This window comes from Leptodactylus fuscus, chromosome 4, assembly GCF_031893055.1.
Source record: "Leptodactylus fuscus isolate aLepFus1 chromosome 4, aLepFus1.hap2, whole genome shotgun sequence".
Lineage (NCBI taxonomy): Eukaryota > Metazoa > Chordata > Amphibia > Anura > Leptodactylidae > Leptodactylus > Leptodactylus fuscus.
This window is the reverse complement of record NC_134268.1, coordinates 1,350,753-1,374,182: the sequence shown is the minus strand read 5'-3', so window position 1 is coordinate 1,374,182 and position 23,430 is coordinate 1,350,753. Positions and strand designations below refer to the sequence as shown.

Here is a 23,430-nt window from a genome sequence, read left to right as displayed (position 1 = left end):
TTATCTATGTCAGTGTTACTATGGGCACTAGTATCTATGTCAGTGTTACTATGGGCACTAGTATCTATGTCACGTGTTACTATGGGCACTAGTATCTATGTCAGTGTTACTATGGGCACTAGTATCTATGTCACGTGTTACTATGGGTACTAGTATCTATGTCAGTGTTACTATGGGCACTAGTATCTATGTCACGTGTTACTATGGGTACTAGTATCTATGTCACGTGTTACTATGGGCACTAGTATCTATGTCACGTGTTACTATGGGCACTAGTATCTATGTCAGTGTTACTATGGGCACTAGTATGCTATGTCACGTGTTACTATGGGCACTAGTATCTATGTCAGTGTTACTATGGGCACTAGTATCTATGTCAGTGTTACTATGGGCACTAGTATCTATGTCAGTGTTTCTATGGGCACTAGTATCTATGTCAGTGTTACTATGGGCACTAGTATCTATGTCACGTGTTACTATGGGCACTAGTATCTATGTCAGTGTTACTATGGGCACTAGTATCTATGTCACGTGTTACTATGGGCACTAGTATCTATGTCAGTGTTACTATGGGCACTAGTATCTATGTCAGTGTTACTATGGGCACTAGTATCTATGTCAGTGTTACTATGGGCACTAGTATCTATGTCAGTGTTACTATGGGCACTAGTATCTATGTCAGTGTTACTATGGGCACTAGTATCTATGTCAGTGTTACTATGGGCACTAGTATCTATGGCACGTGTTACTATGGGCACTAGTATCTATGTCACGTGTTACTATGGGCACTAGTATCTATGTCAGTGTTACTATGGGCACTAGTATCTATGTCAGTGTTACTATGGGCACTAGTATCTATGTCAGTGTTACTATGGGCACTAGTATCTATGTCAGTGTTACTATGGGCACTAGTATCTATGTCACGTGTTACTATGGGCACTAGTATCTATGTCAGTGTTACTATGGGCACTAGTATCTATGTCAGTGTTACTATGGGCACTAGTATCTATGTCAGTGTTACTATGGGCACTAGTATCTATGTCAGTGTTACTATGGGCACTAGTATCTATGTCAGTGTTACTATGGGCACTAGTATCTATGTCAGTGTTACTATGGGCACTAGTATCTATGTCAGTGTTACTATGGGCACTAGTATCTATGTCAGTGTTACTATGGGCACTAGTATCTATGTCAGTGTTACTATGGGCACTAGTATCTATGTCACGTGTTACTATGGGCACTAGTATCTATGTCACGTGTTACTATGGGCACTAGTATCTATGTCAGTGTTACTATGGGCACTAGTATCTATGTCACGTGTTACTATGGGCACTAGTATCTATGTCACGTGTTACTATGGGCACTAGTATCTATGTCACGTGTTACTATGGGCACTAGTATCTATGTCAGTGTTACTATGGGCACTAGTATCTATGTCACGTGTTACTATGGGCACTAGTATCTATGTCACATGTTACTATGGGCACTAGTATCTATGTCACGTGTTACTATGGGCACTAGTATCTATGTCAGTGTTACTATGGGCACTAGTATCTATGTCAGTGTTGCTATGGGCACTAGTATCTATGTCAGTGTTACTATGGGCACTAGTATCTATGTCAGTGTTACTATGGGCACTAGTATCTATGTCACGTGTTACTATGGGCACTAGTATCTATGTCACATGTTACTATGGGCACTAGTATCTATGTCACGTGTTACTATGGGCACTAGTATCTATGTCAGTGTTACTATGGGCACTAGTATCTATGTCAGTGTTGCTATGGGCACTAGTATCTATGTCAGTGTTACTATGGGCACTAGTATCTATGTCAGTGTTACTATGGGCACTAGTATCTATGGCACGTGTTACTATGGGCACTAGTATCTATGTCACGTGTTACTATGGGCACTAGTATCTATGTCACGTGTTACTATGGGCACTAGTATCTATGTCACGTGTTACTATGGGTACTAGTATCTATGTCAGTGTTACTATGGGCACTAGTATCTATGTCAGTGTTACTATGGGCACTAGTATCTATGTCACGTGTTACTATGGGCACTAGTATCTATGACAGTGTTACTATGGGCACTAGTATCTATGTCAGTGTTACTATGGGCACTAGTATCTATGTCAGTGTTACTATGGGCACTAGTATCTATGGCACGTGTTACTATGGGCACTAGTATCTATGTCACGTGTTACTATGGGCACTAGTATCTATGTCACGTGTTACTATGGGCACTAGTATCTATGTCAGTGTTACTATGGGCACTAGTATCCATGTCAGTGTTACTATGGGCACTAGTATCTATGTCAGTGTTACTATGGGCACTAGTATCTATGTCAGTGTTACTATGGGCACTAGTATCTATGTCAGTGTTACTATGGGCACTAGTATCTATGTCAGTGTTACTATGGGCACTAGTATCTATGTCAGTGTTACTATGGGCACTAGTATCTATGTCAGTGTTACTATGGGCACTAGTATCTATGTCAGTGTTACTATGGGCACTAGTATCTATGTCAGTGTTACTATGGGCACTAGTATCTATGTCAGTGTTACTATGGGCACTAGTATCTATGTCAGTGTTACTATGGGCACTAGTATCTATGTCACGTGTTACTATGGGCACTAGTATCTATGTCACGTGTTACTATGGGCACTAGTATCTATGTCAGTGTTACTATGGGCACTAGTATCTATGTCAGTGTTACTATGGGCACTAGTATCTATGTCAGTGTTACTATGGGCACTAGTATCTATGTCAGTGTTACTATGGGCACTAGTATCTATGTCAGTGTTACTATGGGCACTAGTATCTATGTCAGTGTTGCTATGGGCACTAGTATCTATGTCAGTGTTACTATGGGCACCAGTATCTATGGCACGTGTTACTATGGGCACTAGTATCTATGTCAGTGTTACTATGGGCACCAGTATCTATGTCACATGTTACTATGGGCACTAGTATCTATGTCAGTGTTGCTATGGGCACTAGTATCTATGTCAGTGTTACTATGGGCACCAGTATCTATGGCACGTGTTACTATGGGCACTAGTATCTATGTCAGTGTTACTATGGGCACCAGTATCTATGGCACGTGTTACTATGGGCACTAGTATCTATGTCAGTGTTACTATGGGCACTAGTATCTATGTCAGTGTTACTATGGGCACTAGTATCTATGTCAGTGTTACTATGGGCACTAGTATCTATGTCAGTGTTACTATGGGCACTAGTATCTATGTCAGTGTTACTATGGGCACTAGTATCTATGTCACGTGTTACTATGGGCACTAGTATCTATGTCAGTGTTACTATGGGCACTAGTATCTATGTCACGTGTTACTATGGGCACTAGTATCTATGTCAGTGTTACTATGGGCACTAGTATCTATGTCAGTGTTACTATGGGCACTAGTATCTATGTCAGTGTTACTATGGGCACTAGTATCTATGTCAGTGTTACTATGGGCACTAGTATCTATGTCAGTGTTACTGTGGGCACTAGTATCTATGTCAGTGTTACTATGGGCACTAGTATCTATGTCAGTGTTACTGTGGGCACTAGTATCTATGTCAGTGTTACTATGGGCACTAATATCTATGTCACGTGTTACTATGGGCACTAGTATCTATGTCAGTGTTACTATGGGCACTAGTATCTATGTCACGTGTTACTATGGGCACTAGTATCTATGTCACGTGTTACTATGGGCACTAGTATATATGTCACGTGTTACTATGGGCACTAGTATCTATGTCAGTGTTACTGTGGGCACTAGTATCTATGTCAGTGTTACTATGGGCACTAGTATCTATGTCAGTGTTACTATGGGCACTAGTATCTATGTCAGTGTTACTATGGGCACTAATATCTATGTCAGTGTTACTATGGGCACTAGTATCTATGTCACGTGTTACTATGGGCACTAGTATCTATGTCAGTGTTACTATGGGCACTAGTATCTATGTCACGTGTTACTATGGGCACTAGTATCTATGTCACGTGTTACTATGGGCACTAGTATCTATGTCAGTGTTACTATGGGCACTAGTATCTATGTCAGTGTTACTATGGGCACTAGTATCTATGTCAGTGTTACTATGGGCACTAGTATCTATGTCAGTGTTACTATGGGCACTAGTATCTATGTCAGTGTTACTATGGGCACTAGTATCTATGTCAGTGTTACTATGGGCACTAGTATCTATGTCAGTGTTACTATGGGCACTAGTATCTATGTCAGTGTTACTATGGGCACCAGTATCTATGGCACGTGTTACTATGGGCACTAGTATCTATGTCAGTGTTACTATGGGCACTAGTATCTATGTCAGTGTTACTATGGGCACTAGTATCTATGTCAGTGTTACTATGGGCACTAGTATCTATGTCAGTGTTACTATGGGCACTAGTATCTATGTCAGTGTTACTATGGGCACTAGTATCTATGTCAGTGTTACTATGGGCACTAGTATCTATGTCAGTGTTACTATGGGCACTAGTATCTATGTCAGTGTTACTGTGGGCACTAGTATCTATGTCAGTGTTACTATGGGCACTAGTATCTATGTCAGTGTTACTATGGGCACTAGTATCTATGTCAGTGTTACTATGGGCACTAGTATCTATGTCACGTGTTACTATGGGCACTAGTATCTATGTCAGTGTTACTATGGGCACTAGTATCTATGTCAGTGTTACTATGGGCACTAGTATCTATGTCAGTGTTACTATGGGCACTAGTATCTATGTCAGTGTTACTATGGGCACTAGTATCTATGTCAGTGTTACTATGGGCACTAGTATCTATGTCAGTGTTACTATGGGCACTAGTATCTATGGCACGTGTTACTATGGGCACTAGTATCTATGTCACGTGTTACTATGGGCACTAGTATCTATGTCAGTGTTACTATGGGCACTAGTATCTATGTCAGTGTTACTATGGGCACTAGTATCTATGTCAGTGTTACTATGGGCACTAGTATCTATGTCAGTGTTACTATGGGCACTAGTATCTATGTCACGTGTTACTATGGGCACTAGTATCTATGTCAGTGTTACTATGGGCACTAGTATCTATGTCAGTGTTACTATGGGCACTAGTATCTATGTCAGTGTTACTATGGGCACTAGTATCTATGTCAGTGTTACTATGGGCACTAGTATCTATGTCAGTGTTACTATGGGCACTAGTATCTATGTCAGTGTTACTATGGGCACTAGTATCTATGTCAGTGTTACTATGGGCACTAGTATCTATGTCAGTGTTACTATGGGCACTAGTATCTATGTCAGTGTTACTATGGGCACTAGTATCTATGTCACGTGTTACTATGGGCACTAGTATCTATGTCACGTGTTACTATGGGCACTAGTATCTATGTCAGTGTTACTATGGGCACTAGTATCTATGTCACGTGTTACTATGGGCACTAGTATCTATGTCACGTGTTACTATGGGCACTAGTATCTATGTCACGTGTTACTATGGGCACTAGTATCTATGTCAGTGTTACTATGGGCACTAGTATCTATGTCACGTGTTACTATGGGCACTAGTATCTATGTCACATGTTACTATGGGCACTAGTATCTATGTCACGTGTTACTATGGGCACTAGTATCTATGTCAGTGTTACTATGGGCACTAGTATCTATGTCAGTGTTGCTATGGGCACTAGTATCTATGTCAGTGTTACTATGGGCACTAGTATCTATGTCAGTGTTACTATGGGCACTAGTATCTATGTCAGTGTTACTATGGGCACTAGTATCTATGTCACGTGTTACTATGGGCACTAGTATCTATGTCACATGTTACTATGGGCACTAGTATCTATGTCACGTGTTACTATGGGCACTAGTATCTATGTCAGTGTTACTATGGGCACTAGTATCTATGTCAGTGTTGCTATGGGCACTAGTATCTATGTCAGTGTTACTATGGGCACTAGTATCTATGTCAGTGTTACTATGGGCACTAGTATCTATGGCACGTGTTACTATGGGCACTAGTATCTATGTCACGTGTTACTATGGGCACTAGTATCTATGTCACGTGTTACTATGGGCACTAGTATCTATGTCACGTGTTACTATGGGTACTAGTATCTATGTCAGTGTTACTATGGGCACTAGTATCTATGTCAGTGTTACTATGGGCACTAGTATCTATGTCACGTGTTACTATGGGCACTAGTATCTATGACAGTGTTACTATGGGCACTAGTATCTATGTCAGTGTTACTATGGGCACTAGTATCTATGTCAGTGTTACTATGGGCACTAGTATCTATGGCACGTGTTACTATGGGCACTAGTATCTATGTCACGTGTTACTATGGGCACTAGTATCTATGTCACGTGTTACTATGGGCACTAGTATCTATGTCAGTGTTACTATGGGCACTAGTATCCATGTCAGTGTTACTATGGGCACTAGTATCTATGTCAGTGTTACTATGGGCACTAGTATCTATGTCAGTGTTACTATGGGCACTAGTATCTATGTCAGTGTTACTATGGGCACTAGTATCTATGTCAGTGTTACTATGGGCACTAGTATCTATGTCAGTGTTACTATGGGCACTAGTATCTATGTCAGTGTTACTATGGGCACTAGTATCTATGTCAGTGTTACTATGGGCACTAGTATCTATGTCAGTGTTACTATGGGCACTAGTATCTATGTCAGTGTTACTATGGGCACTAGTATCTATGTCAGTGTTACTATGGGCACTAGTATCTATGTCACGTGTTACTATGGGCACTAGTATCTATGTCACGTGTTACTATGGGCACTAGTATCTATGTCAGTGTTACTATGGGCACTAGTATCTATGTCAGTGTTACTATGGGCACTAGTATCTATGTCAGTGTTACTATGGGCACTAGTATCTATGTCAGTGTTACTATGGGCACTAGTATCTATGTCAGTGTTACTATGGGCACTAGTATCTATGTCAGTGTTGCTATGGGCACTAGTATCTATGTCAGTGTTACTATGGGCACCAGTATCTATGGCACGTGTTACTATGGGCACTAGTATCTATGTCAGTGTTACTATGGGCACCAGTATCTATGTCACATGTTACTATGGGCACTAGTATCTATGTCAGTGTTGCTATGGGCACTAGTATCTATGTCAGTGTTACTATGGGCACCAGTATCTATGGCACGTGTTACTATGGGCACTAGTATCTATGTCAGTGTTACTATGGGCACCAGTATCTATGGCACGTGTTACTATGGGCACTAGTATCTATGTCAGTGTTACTATGGGCACTAGTATCTATGTCAGTGTTACTATGGGCACTAGTATCTATGTCAGTGTTACTATGGGCACTAGTATCTATGTCAGTGTTACTATGGGCACTAGTATCTATGTCAGTGTTACTATGGGCACTAGTATCTATGTCACGTGTTACTATGGGCACTAGTATCTATGTCAGTGTTACTATGGGCACTAGTATCTATGTCACGTGTTACTATGGGCACTAGTATCTATGTCAGTGTTACTATGGGCACTAGTATCTATGTCAGTGTTACTATGGGCACTAGTATCTATGTCAGTGTTACTATGGGCACTAGTATCTATGTCAGTGTTACTGTGGGCACTAGTATCTATGTCAGTGTTACTATGGGCACTAATATCTATGTCACGTGTTACTATGGGCACTAGTATCTATGTCAGTGTTACTATGGGCACTAGTATCTATGTCACGTGTTACTATGGGCACTAGTATCTATGTCACGTGTTACTATGGGCACTAGTATATATGTCACGTGTTACTATGGGCACTAGTATCTATGTCAGTGTTACTGTGGGCACTAGTATCTATGTCAGTGTTACTATGGGCACTAGTATCTATGTCAGTGTTACTATGGGCACTAGTATCTATGTCAGTGTTACTATGGGCACTAATATCTATGTCAGTGTTACTATGGGCACTAGTATCTATGTCACGTGTTACTATGGGCACTAGTATCTATGTCAGTGTTACTATGGGCACTAGTATCTATGTCACGTGTTACTATGGGCACTAGTATCTATGTCACGTGTTACTATGGGCACTAGTATCTATGTCAGTGTTACTATGGGCACTAGTATCTATGTCAGTGTTACTATGGGCACTAGTATCTATGTCAGTGTTACTATGGGCACTAGTATCTATGTCAGTGTTACTATGGGCACTAGTATCTATGTCAGTGTTACTATGGGCACTAGTATCTATGTCAGTGTTACTATGGGCACTAGTATCTATGTCAGTGTTACTATGGGCACTAGTATCTATGTCAGTGTTACTATGGGCACCAGTATCTATGGCACGTGTTACTATGGGCACTAGTATCTATGTCAGTGTTACTATGGGCACTAGTATCTATGTCAGTGTTACTATGGGCACTAGTATCTATGTCAGTGTTACTATGGGCACTAGTATCTATGTCAGTGTTACTATGGGCACTAGTATCTATGTCAGTGTTACTATGGGCACTAGTATCTATGTCAGTGTTACTATGGGCACTAGTATCTATGTCAGTGTTACTATGGGCACTAGTATCTATGTCAGTGTTACTGTGGGCACTAGTATCTATGTCAGTGTTACTATGGGCACTAGTATCTATGTCAGTGTTACTATGGGCACTAGTATCTATGTCAGTGTTACTATGGGCACTAGTATCTATGTCACGTGTTACTATGGGCACTAGTATCTATGTCAGTGTTACTATGGGCACTAGTATCTATGTCAGTGTTACTATGGGCACTAGTATCTATGTCAGTGTTACTATGGGCACTAGTATCTATGTCAGTGTTACTATGGGCACTAATATCTATGTCAGTGTTACTATGGGCACTAGTATCTATGTCAGTGTTACTATGGGCACTAGTATCTATGTCACGTGTTACTATGGGCACTAGTATCTATGTCAGTGTTACTATGGGCACTAGTATCTATGTCAGTGTTACTATGGGCACTAGTATCTATGTCAGTGTTACTATGGGCACTAGTATCTATGTCAGTGTTACTATGGGCACTAATATCTATGTCAGTGTTACTATGGGCACTAGTATCTATGTCAGTGTTACTATGGGCACCAGTATCTATGGCACGTGTTACTATGGGCACTAGTATCTATGTCAGTGTTACTATGGGCACTAGTATCTATGTCACGTGTTACTATGGGCACTAGTATCTATGTCAGTGTTACTATGGGCACTAGTATCTATGTCAGTGTTACTATGGGCACTAGTATCTATGTCAGTGTTACTATGGGCACTAGTATCTATGTCAGTGTTACTATGGGCACTAGTATCCACATCATATAGGTAGAGCTTTGTCTCCATTCTCACTGTTGGTCACATCTGGATCTTCTGACATCTTCTCTGACCCCCTCTTGGTCCCTCCATCATTGTCATTACCTGTGGGGTTCCCGGGGTTGATGACACAGATCACTTTGGGGTTATAGCGCCTCCTGGCTGCAGGGAGAGACGTTCGAATGGAGTCTACATTGATGGCCCAACCGCGCTCCTCATCCAGGTAATACGGCACCATAACTGCCCCAGAGAGGGCAACCACGTCCATGTAGAGCGGGTAATAGGGCACAGACAGCAGGATCCCGGTCCTCAGCTCCTCCGCATCACTCACCAACAACCACAAGACGCTCTGGAAGACACAAGGAGGAAGACTCCTAGCCAGAACAATGATGGGAGGAAGACTCCTAGCCAGGCCAATGATGGGAGGAAGACTCCTAGCCAGACCAATGATGGGAGGAAGACTCCTAGCCAGACCAATGATGGGAGGAAGACTCCTAGCCAGACCAATGATGGGAGGAAGACTCCTAGACAGACCAATGATGGGAGGAAGACTCCTAGCCAGACCAATGATGGGAGGAAGACTCCTAGCCAGACCAATGATGGGAGGAAGACTCCTAGCCAGACCAATGATGGGAGGAAGACTCCTAGCCAGACCAATGATGGGAGGAAGACTCCTAGCCAGGCCAATGATGGGAGGAAGACTCCTAGCCAGGCCAATAATGGGAGGAAGACTCCTAGCCAGAACAATGATGGGAGGAAGACTCCTAGCCAGACCAATGATGGGAGGAAGACTCCTAGCCAGACCAATGATGGGAGGAAGACTCCTAGCCAGACCAATGATGGGAGGAAGACTCCTAGCCAGACCAATGATGGGAGAAAGACTCCTAGCCAGGCCAATGATGGGAGGAAGACTCCTAGCCAGAACAATGATGGGAGGAAGACTCCTAGCCAGACCAATGATGGGAGGAAGACTCCTAGCCAGACCAATGATGGGAGGAAGACTCCTAGCCAGACCAATGATGGGAGGAAGACTCCTAGCCAGACCAATGATGGGAGAAAGACTCCTAGCCAGGCCAATGATGGGAGGAAGACTCCTAGCCAGAACAATGATGGGAGGAAGACTCCTAGCCAGACCAATGATGGGAGGAAGACTCCTAGCCAGGCCAATGATGGGAGGAAGACTCCTAGCCAGAACAATGATGGGAGGAAGACTCCTAGCCAGGCCAATAATGGGAGGAAGACTCCTAGCCAGGCCAATAATGGGAGGAAGACTCCTAGCCAGACCAATGATGGGAGGAAGACTCCTAGCCAGAACAATGATGGGAGGAAGACTCCTAGCCAGAACAATGATGGGAGGAAGACTCCTAGCCAGGCCAATAATGGGAGGAAGACTCCTAGACAGACCAATGATGGGAGGAAGACTCCTAGCCAGGCCAATAATGGGAGGAAGACTCCTAGACAGACCAATGATGGGAGGAAGACTCCTAGCCAGGCCAATAATGGGAGGAAGACTCCTAGACAGACCACTGATGGGAGGAAGACTCCTAGCCAGGCCAATAATGGGAGGAAGACTCCTAGACAGACCAATGATGGGAGGAAGACTCCTAGCCAGGCCAATGATGGGAGGAAGACTCCTAGCCAGGCCAATGATGGGAGGAAGACTCCTAGCCAGAACAATGATGGGAGGAAGACTCCTAGCCAGAACAATGATGGGAGGAAGACTCCTAGCCAGACCAATGATGGGAGGAAGACTCCTAGCCAGACCAATGATGGGAGGAAGACTCCTAGCCAGACCAATGATGGGAGGAAGACTCCTAGCCAGACCAATGATGGGAGAAAGACTCCTAGCCAGGCCAATGATGGGAGGAAGACTCCTAGCCAGAACAATGATGGGAGGAAGACTCCTAGCCAGACCAATGATGGTAGGAAGACTCCTAGCCAGGCCAATGATGGGAGGAAGACTCCTAGCCAGAACAATGATGGGAGGAAGATTCCTAGCCAGGCCAATAATGGGAGGAAGACTCCTAGCCAGGCCAATAATGGGAGGAAGACTCCTAGCCAGAACAATGATGGGAGGAAGACTCCTAGCCAGGCCAATAATGGGAGGAAGACTCCTAGCCAGAACAATGATGGGAGGAAGACTCCTAGACAGAACAATGATGGGAGGAAGACTCCTAGCCAGACCAATGATGGGAGGAAGACTCCTAGCCAGGCCAATAATGGGAGGAAGACTCCTAGCCAGAACAATGATGGGAGGAAGACTCCTAGCCAGGCCAATAATGGGAGGAAGACTCCTAGACAGACCAATGATGGGAGGAAGACTCCTAGCCAGGCCAATAATGGGAGGAAGACTCCTAGACAGACCAATGATGGGAGGAAGACTCCTAGCCAGACCAATGATGGGAGGAAAACTCCTAGCCAGGCCAATAATGGGAGGAAGACTCCTAGACAGACCAATGATGGGAGGAAGACTCCTAGCCAGGCCAATGATGGGAGGAAGACTCCTAGCCAGGCCAATGATGGGAGGAAGACTCCTAGCCAGAACAATGATGGGAGGAAGACTCCTAGCCAGAACAATGATGGGAGGAAGACTCCTAGCCAGACCAATGATGGGAGGAAGACTCCTAGCCAGGCCAATAATGGGAGGAAGACTCCTAGCCAGACCAATGATGGGAGGAAGACTCCTAGCCAGACCAATGATGGGAGGAAGACTCCTAGCCAGACCAATGATGGGAGGAAGACTCCTAGCCAGAACAATGATGGGAGGAAGACTCCTAGCCAGAACAATGATGGGAGGAAGACTCCTAGCCAGACCAATGATGGGAGGAAGACTCCTAGCCAGAACAATGATGGGAGGAAGACTCCTAGACAGACCAATGATGGGAGGAAGACTCCTAGCCAGAACAATGATGGGAGGAAGACTCCTAGCCAGACCAATGATGGGAGGAAGACTCCTAGCCAGACCAATGATGGGAGGAAGACTCCTAGCCAGACCAATGATGGGAGGAAGACTCCTAGCCAGAACAATGATGGGAGGAAGACTCCTAGCCAGGCCAATGATGGGAGGAAGACTCCTAGACAGACCACTGATGGGAGGAAGACTCCTAGCCAGGCCAATAATGGGAGGAAGACTCCTAGCCAGACCAATGATGGGAGGAAGACTCCTAGCCAGACCAATGATGGGAGGAAGACTCCTAGCCAGAACAATGATGGGAGGAAGACTCCTAGCCAGGCCAATAATGGGAGGAAGACTCCTAGCCAGACCAATGATGGGAGGAAGACTCCTAGCCAGACCAATGATGGGAGGAAGACTCCTAGCCAGACCAATGATGGGAGGAAGACTCCTAGCCAGACCAATGATGGGAGGAAGACTCCTAGCCAGAACAATGATGGGAGGAAGACTCCTAGCCAGACCAATGATGGGAGGAAGACTCCTAGCCAGGCCAATAATGGGAGGAAGACTCCTAGCCAGACCAATGATGGGAGGAAGACTCCTAGCCAGACCAATGATGAGAGGAAGACTCCTAGCCAGGCCAATGATGGGAGGAAGACCCCTAGCCAGACCAATGATGGGAGGAAGACCCCTAGCCAGACCAATGATGGGAGGAAGACCCCTAGCCAGGCCAATGATGGGAGAAAGACTCCTAGCCAGACCAATGATGGGAGGAAGACTCCTAGACAGACCAATGATGGGAGGAAGACTCCTAGACAGACCAATGATGGGAGGAAGACTCCTAGCCAGACCAATGATGGGAGGAAGACCCCTAGCCAGACCAATGATGGGAGGAAGACTCCTAGCCAGACCAATGATGAGAGGAAGACTCCTAGCCAGGCCAATGATGGGAGGAAGACTCCTAGCCAGACCAATGATGGGAGGAAGACTCCTAGCCAGACCAATGATGGGAGGAAGACTCCTGCTGACCCTCATTACTCATAGTCCAGAAGTACAGACCGTAAGGGCTAGTTCACAGGGGGCAAAATGGCGCGGATTTTGAGGCGGAATCCGCCTCAAAATCCGCCTCCATACAATAGAGTCCTATTTGGTATAATACCTGCACCAGCTGTCCCTCCAGGAAAATCTCTCATGGTCCAGGGGTATATATGCTGTATACACTGCAGTACAATAGGATACTGCAGGAGGCCCACACTGATTGCAGGCAGGTTGAGGTGGGTAGTAGTTAGGAGTCTGGTGAAGAGAAGTCACCACTAGAGGGAGCTCAAGAGCTGACTGCAGACTGATTATATACACCCACCACTAGAGGGAGCTCAAGAGCTGACCGCAGACTGATTATATACAGTCACCACTAGAGGGAGCTCAGGAGCTGACCGCAGACTGACTATATGCAGTCACCAAAAGAGGGAGCTCGGGAGCTGACCGCAGACTGATTATATACAGTCACCACTAGAGGGAGCTCAGGAGCTGACCGCAGACTGATTATATACAGTCACCACGAGAGGGAGATCAGTAGCTGACCGCAGGCTGATTATATACAGTCACCACGAGAGGGAGCTCAGGAGCTGACGGCAGACTGATTATATACAGTCACCACTAGAGGGAGCTCAGGAGCTGACGGCAGACTGATTATATACAGTCACCACTAGAGGGAGCTCAGGAGCTGACGGCAGACTGATTATATACAGTCACCACTAGAGGGAGCTCAGGAGCTGACTGCAGACTGATTATATACAGTCACCACGAGAGGGAGCTCAGAAGCTGACCGCAGACTGATTATATACAGTCACCACTAGAGGGAGCTCAGGAGCTGACCACAGTCTGATTATATACAGTCACCACTAGAGTAGCTCAGGAGCTGACCGCAGACTGATTATATACAGTCACCACTAAGGGAGCTCAGGAGCTGACCGCAGACTGACTATATACAGTCACCACTAGAGGGAGCTCAGGAGCTGACTGCAGACTGATTATATACAGTCACCACTAAGGGAGCTCAGAAGCTGACCGCAGACTGATTATATACAGTCACCACTAGAGGGAGCTCAGGAGCTGACCACAGTCTGATTATATACAGTCACCACTAGAGTAGCTCAGGAGCTGACCGCAGACTGATTATATACAGTCACCACTAGAGGGAGATCAGGAGCTGACCGCAGACTGATTATATACAGTCACCACTAGAGGGAGCTCAGGAGCTGACCGCAGACTGACTATATGCAGTCACCACTAGAGGGAGCTCGGGAGCTGACTGCAGACTGATTATATACAGTCACCACTAGAGGGAGCTCGGGAGCTGACTTCAGACTGATTATATACAGTCACCACTAGAGGGAGCTCAGGAACTGACCGCAGACTGATTATATACAGCCACCACTAGAGGGAGCTCGGGAGCTGACTTCAGACTGATTATATACAGTCACCACTAGAGGGAGCTCAGGAGCTGACCGCAGACTGATTATATACAGTCACCACTAGAGGGAGCTCGGGAGCTGACTGCAGACTGATTATATACAGTCACCACTAGAGGGAGCTCGGGAGCTGACTGCAGACTGATTATATACAGTCACCACTAGAGGGAGCTCGGGGGCTGACTGCAGACTGATTATATACAGTCACCAGTAGAGGGAGCTCAGGAGCTGACTGCAGACTGATTATATACAATCATCACTAGAGGGAGTTACAGACTACATGTAGCATCATGTAAACACTGGTTGTGACTAGAGTCAAGGCCAATTCTGTCCGGATGAGGCAGAAAATGGCACTCTCCAATGTCAAAAACAAAACTTCTCTTATTATGGTGTGGGATCTCTTCAGACAGCACAGTATAATGACCAGAGGCCTGGGAGAGGTTTTATACAAAGAAAGCAGTAAGGTTGCGGGCTCGGATTACCGACTACTATGGCTGTAGTTCCGCCACTGACATTGAGTACACAGGCTCACCATTATAGCTTGGGAGGCTCCGCTGCTCACAATGATATTACTGGAGTGACTGGGGACCCCATTATCTCTCCTCTGTATGGACCTGGCGATCTTCTCAGGGAGGGTCTGCATTAGGTATTGTTGGTTGTAGCAGCCTGCAGACACAGTGAGAAATAAGGTGTCAGACCCCCCACCAGTCACACAAGTGATCCCAGTAAGATCTCAGGAGGGGGCAGCACTCACCTACCGATCCATTGTCCAGGGACTTCAGTATCTCTCTGGCTTTGGCCTTGGCATCTTCTGGGAAATGATCACTCTCCAGCAGCTCTGGGTAGGTGCACAGTGCTGCCACCTAGAGGGGGAGATGAGAGGAAGAACATCCAGAAATAGAGCTCAGTCATCGTGCAGTGATGTTCTGTATTTCTAACAAGTTGAATTTTGGTGATACCTTGTCAGGTGGTTGTAGAATTATAAACATTGGTGCTGAAAATGGCAGCCTTGTCCTATGCATGAATTAAAGGGATCTCAACTTGCCGAGTGTCAAATGAGGGGTGTAAAGTACAATGCCAAGTGTCAGATGGAGGGGTGTAATGTACAATGCCAAGTGTCAGATGGAGGGGTGTAATGTACAATATATAGTGTCAGATGGAGGGGTGTAATGTACAATGTATAGTGTCAGATGGAGGGGTGTAATGTACAATGTATAGTGTCAGTTGGAGGGGTGTAATGTACAATGTATAGTGTCAGTTGGAGGGGTGTAATGTACAATATATAGTGTCAGATGGAGGGTGTAATGTACAATGTATAGTGTCAGATGGAGGGTGTAATGTACAATATATAGCGTCAGATGGAGGGGTGTAATGTACAATGTATAGTGTCAGATGGAGGGGTGTAATGTACAATATATAGTGTCAGATGGAGGGGTGTAATGTACAATGTATAGTGTCAGTTGGAGGGGTGTAATGTACAATGTATAGTGTCAGATGGAGGGGTGTAATGTACAATGTATAGTGTCAGATGGAGGGGTGTAATGTACAATATATAGTGTCAGATGGAGGGTGTAATGTACAATGTATAGTGTCAGATGGAGGGTGTAATGTACAATATATAGCGTCAGATGGAGGGGAGTAATGTACAATATATAGTGTCAGATGGAGGGGTGTAATGTACAATATATAGTGTCAGATGGAGGGTGTAATGTACAATATATAGTGTCAGATGGAGGGGTGTAATGTACAATATATAGTGTCAGATGGAGGAGTGTAATGTACAATATATAGTGTCAGATGGAGGGGTGTAATGTACAATATATAGTGTCAGTTGGAGGGGTGTAATGTACAATGTATAGTGTCAGATGGAGGGGTGTAATGTACAATGCCAAGTGTCAGATGGAGGGGTGTAATGTACAATGCCAAGTGTCAGATGGAGGGGTGTAATGTACAATGCCAAGTGTCAGATGGAGGGTGTAATGTACAATGTATAGCGTCAGATGGAGGCGAGTAATGTACAATATATAGTGTCAGATGGAGGGGTGTAATGTACAATATATAGTGTCAGATGGAGGCGTGTAATGTACAATGCCAAGTGTCAGATGGAGGGGTATAAAATACAATGCCAGGTGTCAGATGGAGGGGTGTAATGTACAATATATAGTGTCAGATGGAGGGTGTAATGTACAATGTATAGTGTCAGATGGAGGGGTGTAATGTACAATGTATAGTGTCAGATGGAGGGGTGTAATGTACGATATATAGTGTCAGATGGAGGGGTGTAATGTACAATATATAGTGTCAGATGGAGGGTGTAATGTACAATGTATAGTGTCAGATGGAGGGGTGTAATGTACAATGTATAGTGTCAGATGGAGGGATGTAATGTACAATATATAGTGTCAGATGGAGGGTGTAATGTACAATGTATAGTGTCAGATGGAGGGGTGTAATGTACAATATATAGTGTCAGATGGAGGGGTGTAATGTACAATATATAGTGTCAGATGGAGGGTGTAATGTACAATATATAGTGTCAGATGGAGGGGTGTAATGTACAATATATAGTGTCAGATGGAGGGGTGTAATGTACAATATATAGTGTCAGATGGAGGAGTGTAATGTACAATGTATAGTGTCAGATGGAGGGTGTAATGTACAATGCCAAGTGTCAGATGGAGGGGTGTAATGTACAATATATAGTGTCAGATGGAGGGGTGTAATGTACAATGTATAGTGTCAGATGGAGGGGTGTAATGTACAATGTATAGTGTCAGATGGAGGGGTGTAATGTACAATGTATAGTGTCAGATGGAGGGGTGTAATGTACAATGCCAAGTGTCAGATGGAGGGGTGTAATGTACAATATATAGTGTCAGATGGAGGGTGTAATGTACAATATATAGTGTCAGATGGAGGGGTGTAATGTACAATATATAGTGTCAGATGGAGGGGTGTAATGTACAATGCCAAGTGTCAGATGGAGGGGTGTAATGTACAATATATAGTGTCAGATGGAGGGTGTAATGTACAATATATAGTGTCAGATGGAGGGGTGTAATGTACAATATATAGTGTCAGATGGAGGGGTATAATGTACAATGCCAAGTGTCAGATGGAGGGTGTAATGTACAATGTATAGTGTCAGATGGAGGGTGTAATGTACAATGTATAGTGTCAGATGAAGGGGTGTAATGTACAATATATAGTGTCAGATGGAGGGGTGTAATGTACAATGTATAGTGTCAGATGGAGGGTGTAATGTACAATGCCGAGTGTCAGATGGAGGGGTGTAATGTACAATGTATAGCGTCAGATGGAGGGGTGTAATGTACAATGCCGAGTGTCAGATGGAGGGTGTAATGTACAATATATAGTGTCAGATGGAGGGGTGTAATGTACAATATATAGTGTCAGATGGAGGGGTGTAATGTACAATATATAGTGTCAGATGGAGGCGTGTAATGTACAATGCCAAGTGTCAGATGGAGGGGTATAAAATACAATGCCAGGTGTCAGATGGAGGGGTGTAATGTACAATATATAGTGTCAGATGGAGGGTGTAATGTACAATGTATAGTGTCAGATGGAGGGGTGTAATGTACAATGTATAGTGTCAGATGGAGGGGTGTAATGTACAATATATAGTGTCAGATGGAGGGGTGTAATGTACAATGTATAGTGTCAGATGGAGGGGTGTAATGTACAATATATAGTGTCAGATGGAGGGGTGTAATGTACAATATATAGTGTCAGATGGAGGGTGTAATGTACAATATATAGTGTCAGATGGAGGGGTGTAATGTACAATATATAGTGTCAGATGGAGGGGTGTAATGTACAATATATAGTGTCAGATGGAGGAGTGTAATGTACAATGTATAGTGTCAGATGGAGGGTGTAATGTACAATGCCAAGTGTCAGATGGAGGGGTGTAATGTACAATATATAGTGTCAGATGGAGGGGTGTAATGTACAATGTATAGTGTCAGATGGAGGGGTGTAATGTACAATGTATAGTGTCAGATGGAGGGGTGTAATGTACAATGTATAGTGTCAGATGGAGGGGTGTAATGTACAATGCCAAGTGTCAGATGGAGGGGTGTAATGTACAATATATAGTGTCAGATGGAGGGTGTAATGTACAATATATAGTGTCAGATGGAGGGTGTAATGTACAATGCCAAGTGTCAGATGGAGGGGTGTAATGTACAATATATAGTGTCAGATGGAGGGGTGTAATGTACAATGTATAGTGTCAGATGGAGGGGTGTAATGTACAATATATAGTGTCAGATGGAGGGGTATAATGTACAATGCCAAGTGTCAGATGGAGGGTGTAATGTACAATGTATAGTGTCAGATGGAGGGTGTAATGTACAATATATAGTGTCAGATGGAGGGGTGTAATGTACAATGCCAAGTGTCAGATGGAGGGGTGTAATGTACAATATATAGTGTCAGATGGAGGGTGTAATGTACAATATATAGTGTCAGATGGAGGGGTGTAATGTACAATATATAGTGTCAGATGGAGGGGTATAATGTACAATGCCAAGTGTCAGATGGAGGGTGTAATGTACAATGTATAGTGTCAGATGGAGGGTGTAATGTACAATGTATAGTGTCAGATGAAGGGGTGTAATGTACAATATATAGTGTCAGATGGAGGGGTGTAATGTACAATGTATAGTGTCAGATGGAGGGTGTAATGTACAATGCCGAGTGTCAGATGGAGGGGTGTAATGTACAATGTATAGCGTCAGATGGAGGGGTGTAATGTACAATGCCGAGTGTCAGATGGAGGGTGTAATGTACAATATATAGTGTCAGATGGAGGGGTGTAATGTACAATGCCAAGTGTCAGATGGAGGGGTGTAATGTACAATATATAGCGTCAGATGGAGGGGTGTAATGTACAATATATAGTGTCAGATGGAGGGGTGTAATGTACAATGTATCGTGTCAGATGGAGGGGTGTAATGTACAATGTATAGTGTCAGATGGAGGGGTGTAATGTACAATGTATAGTGTCAGATGGAGGGGTGTAATGTACAATGTATAGTGTCAGATGGAGGGGTGTAATGTACAATGCCGAGTGTCAGATGGAGGGGTGTAATGTACAATGTCCAGTGTCAGATGGAGGGGTGTAAAGCACATTGCCAAGGGTTAGACGGAGGGGTGTAATGTACAATGCCAAGTGTCAGATGGAGGGTGTAATGTACAATGTCCAGTGTCAGATGGAGGGTGTAATGTACAATATATAGCGTCAGATGGAGGGGTGTAACGTACAATGCCAAGTGTCAGATGGAGGGGTGTAATGTACAATGTCCAGTGTCAGATGGAGGGGTGTAATGTACAATATATAGTGTCAGATGGAGGGGTGTAATGTACAATGCCAAGTGTCAGATGGAGGGGTGTAATGTACAATATATAGCGTCAGATGGAGGGGTGTAATGTACAATGCCAAGTGTCAGATGGAGGGGTGTAATGTACAATATATAGTGTCAGATGGAGGGGTGTAATGTACAATGTATAGTGTCAGATGGAGGGGTGTAATGTACAATATATAGCGTCAGATGGAGGGGTGTAATGTACAATGCCAAGTGTCAGATGGAGGGGTGTAATGTACAATATATAGTGTCAGATGGAGGGGTGTAATGTACAATGTATAGTGTCAGATGGAGGGGTGTAATGTACAATATATAGCGTCAGATGGAGGGGTGTAACGTACAATGTATAGTGTCAGATGGAGGGGTGTAATGTACAATGTATAGTGTCAGATGAAGGGGTGTAATGTACAATATATAGCGTCAGATGGAGGGGTGTAACGTACAATGTATAGTGTCAGATGGAGGGTGTAATGTACAATGTATAGTGTCAGATGAAGGGGTGTAATGTACAATGTATAGTGTCAGATGGAGGGGTGTAATGTACAATATATAGTGTCAGATGGAGGGGTGTAATGTACAATATATAGTGTCAGATGGAGGCGTGTAATGTACAATGCCAGGTGTCAGATGGAGGGGTGTAATGTACAATATATAGTGTCAGATGGAGGGTGTAATGTACAATGTATAGTGTCAGATGGAGGGGTGTAATGTACAATGTATAGTGTCAGATGGAGGGGTGTAATGTACAATATATAGTGTCAGATGGAGGGGTGTAATGTACAATGTATAGTGTCAGATGGAGGGGTGTAATGTACAATATATAGTGTCAGATGGAGGGGTGTAATGTACAATATATAGTGTCAGATGGAGGGTGTAATGTACAATATACACTCACCGGCCACTTTATTAGGTACACCATGCTAGTAACGGGTTGGACCCCCTTTTGCCTTCAGAACTGCCTCAATTCTTCGTGGCATAGATTCAACAAGGTGCTGGAAGCATTCCTCAGAGATTTTGGTCCATATTGACATGATGGCATCACACAGTTGCCGCAGATTTGTCGGCTGCACATCCATGATGCGAATCTCCCGTTCCACCACATCCCAAAGATGCTCTATTGGATTGAGATCTGGTGACTGTGGAGGCCATTGGAGTACAGTGAACTCATTGTCATGTTCAAGAAACCAGTCTGAGATGATTCCAGCTTTATGACATGGCGCATTATCCTGCTGAAAGTAGCCATCAGATGTTGTGGCCATTGTGGTCATAAAGGGATGGACATGGTCAGCAACAATACTCAGGTAGGCTTTGGCGTTGCAACGATTCTCAATTGGTACCAAGGGGCCCAAAGAGTGCCAAGAAAATATTCCCCACACCATGACACCACCACCACCAGCCTGAACCGTTGATACAAGGCAGGATGGATCCATGCTTTCATGTTGTTGACGCCAAATTCTGACCCTACCATCCGAATGTCGCAGCAGAAATCGAGACTCATCAGACCAGGCAACGTTTTTCCAATCTTCAATTGTCCAATTTCGATGAGCTTGTGCAAATTGTAGCCTCAGTTTCCTGTTCTTAGCTGAAAGGAGTGGCCCCCGGTGTGGTCTTCTGCTGCTGTAGCCCATCTGTAGCCTCAAAGTTGGACGTACTGTGCGGCGTTCAGAGATGCTCTTCTGGCTACCTTGGGTGTAACGGGTGGCTATTTGAGTCACTGTTGCCTTTCTATCAGCTGGAACCAGTCTGGCCATTCTCCTCTGGCATCAACAACGCATTTCCGCCCACAGAACTGCCGCTCACTGGATGTTTTTTCTTTTTCGGACCATTCTCTGTAAACCCTAGAGATGGTTGTGCGTGAAAATCCCAGTAGATCAGCAGTTTCTGAAATACTCAGACCAGCCCTTCTGGCACCAACAACCATGCCACGTTCAAAGGCACTCAAATCACCTTTCTTCCCCATACTGATGCTCAGTTTGAACTGCAGGAGATTGTCTTGACCATGTCTACATGCCTAAATGCACTGAGTTGCCGCCATGTGATTGGCTGATTAGAAATTAAGTGTTAACGAGAGTTGGACAGGTGTACCTAATAAAGTGGCCGGTGAGTGTATAGTGTCAGATGGAGGGGTGTAATGTACAATATATAGTGTCAGATGGAGGGGTGTAATGTACAATATATAGTGTCAGATGGAGGAGTGTAATGTACAATGTATAGTGTCAGATGGAGGGTGTAATGTACAATGCCAAGTGTCAGATGGAGGGGTGTAATGTACAATATATAGCGTCAGATGGAGGGGTGTAATGTACAATGCCAAGTGTCAGATGGAGGGGTGTAATGTACAATATATAGTGTCAGATGAAGGGGTGTAATGTACAATGTATAGTGTCAGATGGAGGGGTGTAATGTACAATATATAGTGTCAGATGGAGGGGTGTAATGTACAATATATAGTGTCAGATGGAGGCGTGTAATGTACAATGCCAGGTGTCAGATGGAGGGGTGTAATGTACAATATATAGTGTCAGATGGAGGAGTGTAATGTACAATGTATAGTGTCAGATGGAGGGTGTAATGTACAATGCCAAGTGTCAGATGGAGGGGTGTAATGTACAATATATAGCGTCAGATGGAGGGGTGTAATGTACAATGCCAAGTGTCAGATGGAGGGGTGTAATGTACAATATATAGTGTCAGATGAAGGGGTGTAATGTACAATGTATAGTGTCAGATGGAGGGGTGTAATGTACAATATATAGTGTCAGATGGAGGGGTGTAATGTACAATATATAGTGTCAGATGGAGGCGTGTAATGTACAATGCCAGGTGTCAGATGGAGGGGTGTAATGTACAATATATAGTGTCAGATGGAGGGTGTAATGTACAATGTATAGTGTCAGATGGAGGGGTGTAATGTACAATGTATAGTGTCAGATGGAGGGGTGTAATGTACAATATATAGTGTCAGATGGAGGGGTGTAATGTACAATGTATAGTGTCAGATGGAGGGGTGTAATGTACAATATATAGTGTCAGATGGAGGGGTGTAATGTACAATATATAGTGTCAGATGGAGGGTGTAATGTACAATATATAGTGTCAGATGGAGGGGTGTAATGTACAATATATAGTGTCAGATGGAGGGGTGTAATGTACAATATATAGTGTCAGATGGAGGAGTGTAATGTACAATGTATAGTGTCAGATGGAGGGTGTAATGTACAATGCCAAGTGTCAGATGGAGGGGTGTAATGTACAATATATAGTGTCAGATGGAGGGGTGTAATGTACAATGTATAGTGTCAGATGGAGGGGTGTAATGTACAATGTATAGTGTCAGA

The 23,430-nt window shown here is 44.1% G+C and overlaps 1 protein-coding gene and 1 long non-coding RNA gene across 2 annotated transcripts in view; one reads left to right on the top strand and one right to left on the bottom strand.

Annotated features, from left to right (window-relative positions):
- Positions 1-23,430, bottom strand: part of LOC142200001 (alanine aminotransferase 2-like) — an 83,726-nt gene that overhangs the window by 45,535 nt on the left and 14,761 nt on the right. Inside the window, exons 3-5 of the mRNA XM_075269984.1 lie at positions 15,454-15,562; positions 15,232-15,365; positions 9,441-9,684 (exon numbers count right to left, since the gene is read on the bottom strand). Of these exons, the coding sequence (XP_075126085.1) occupies positions 9,441-9,684; positions 15,232-15,365; positions 15,454-15,562 (487 nt within the window). The remainder of the gene's footprint in view (positions 1-9,440; positions 9,685-15,231; positions 15,366-15,453; positions 15,563-23,430) is intronic.
- Positions 19,680-22,974, top strand: LOC142200003 (uncharacterized). Its single transcript, XR_012715430.1, has 4 exons — positions 19,680-19,831; positions 20,680-20,746; positions 22,544-22,610; positions 22,883-22,974. It is a non-coding gene; the product is annotated as an uncharacterized LOC142200003 (long non-coding RNA).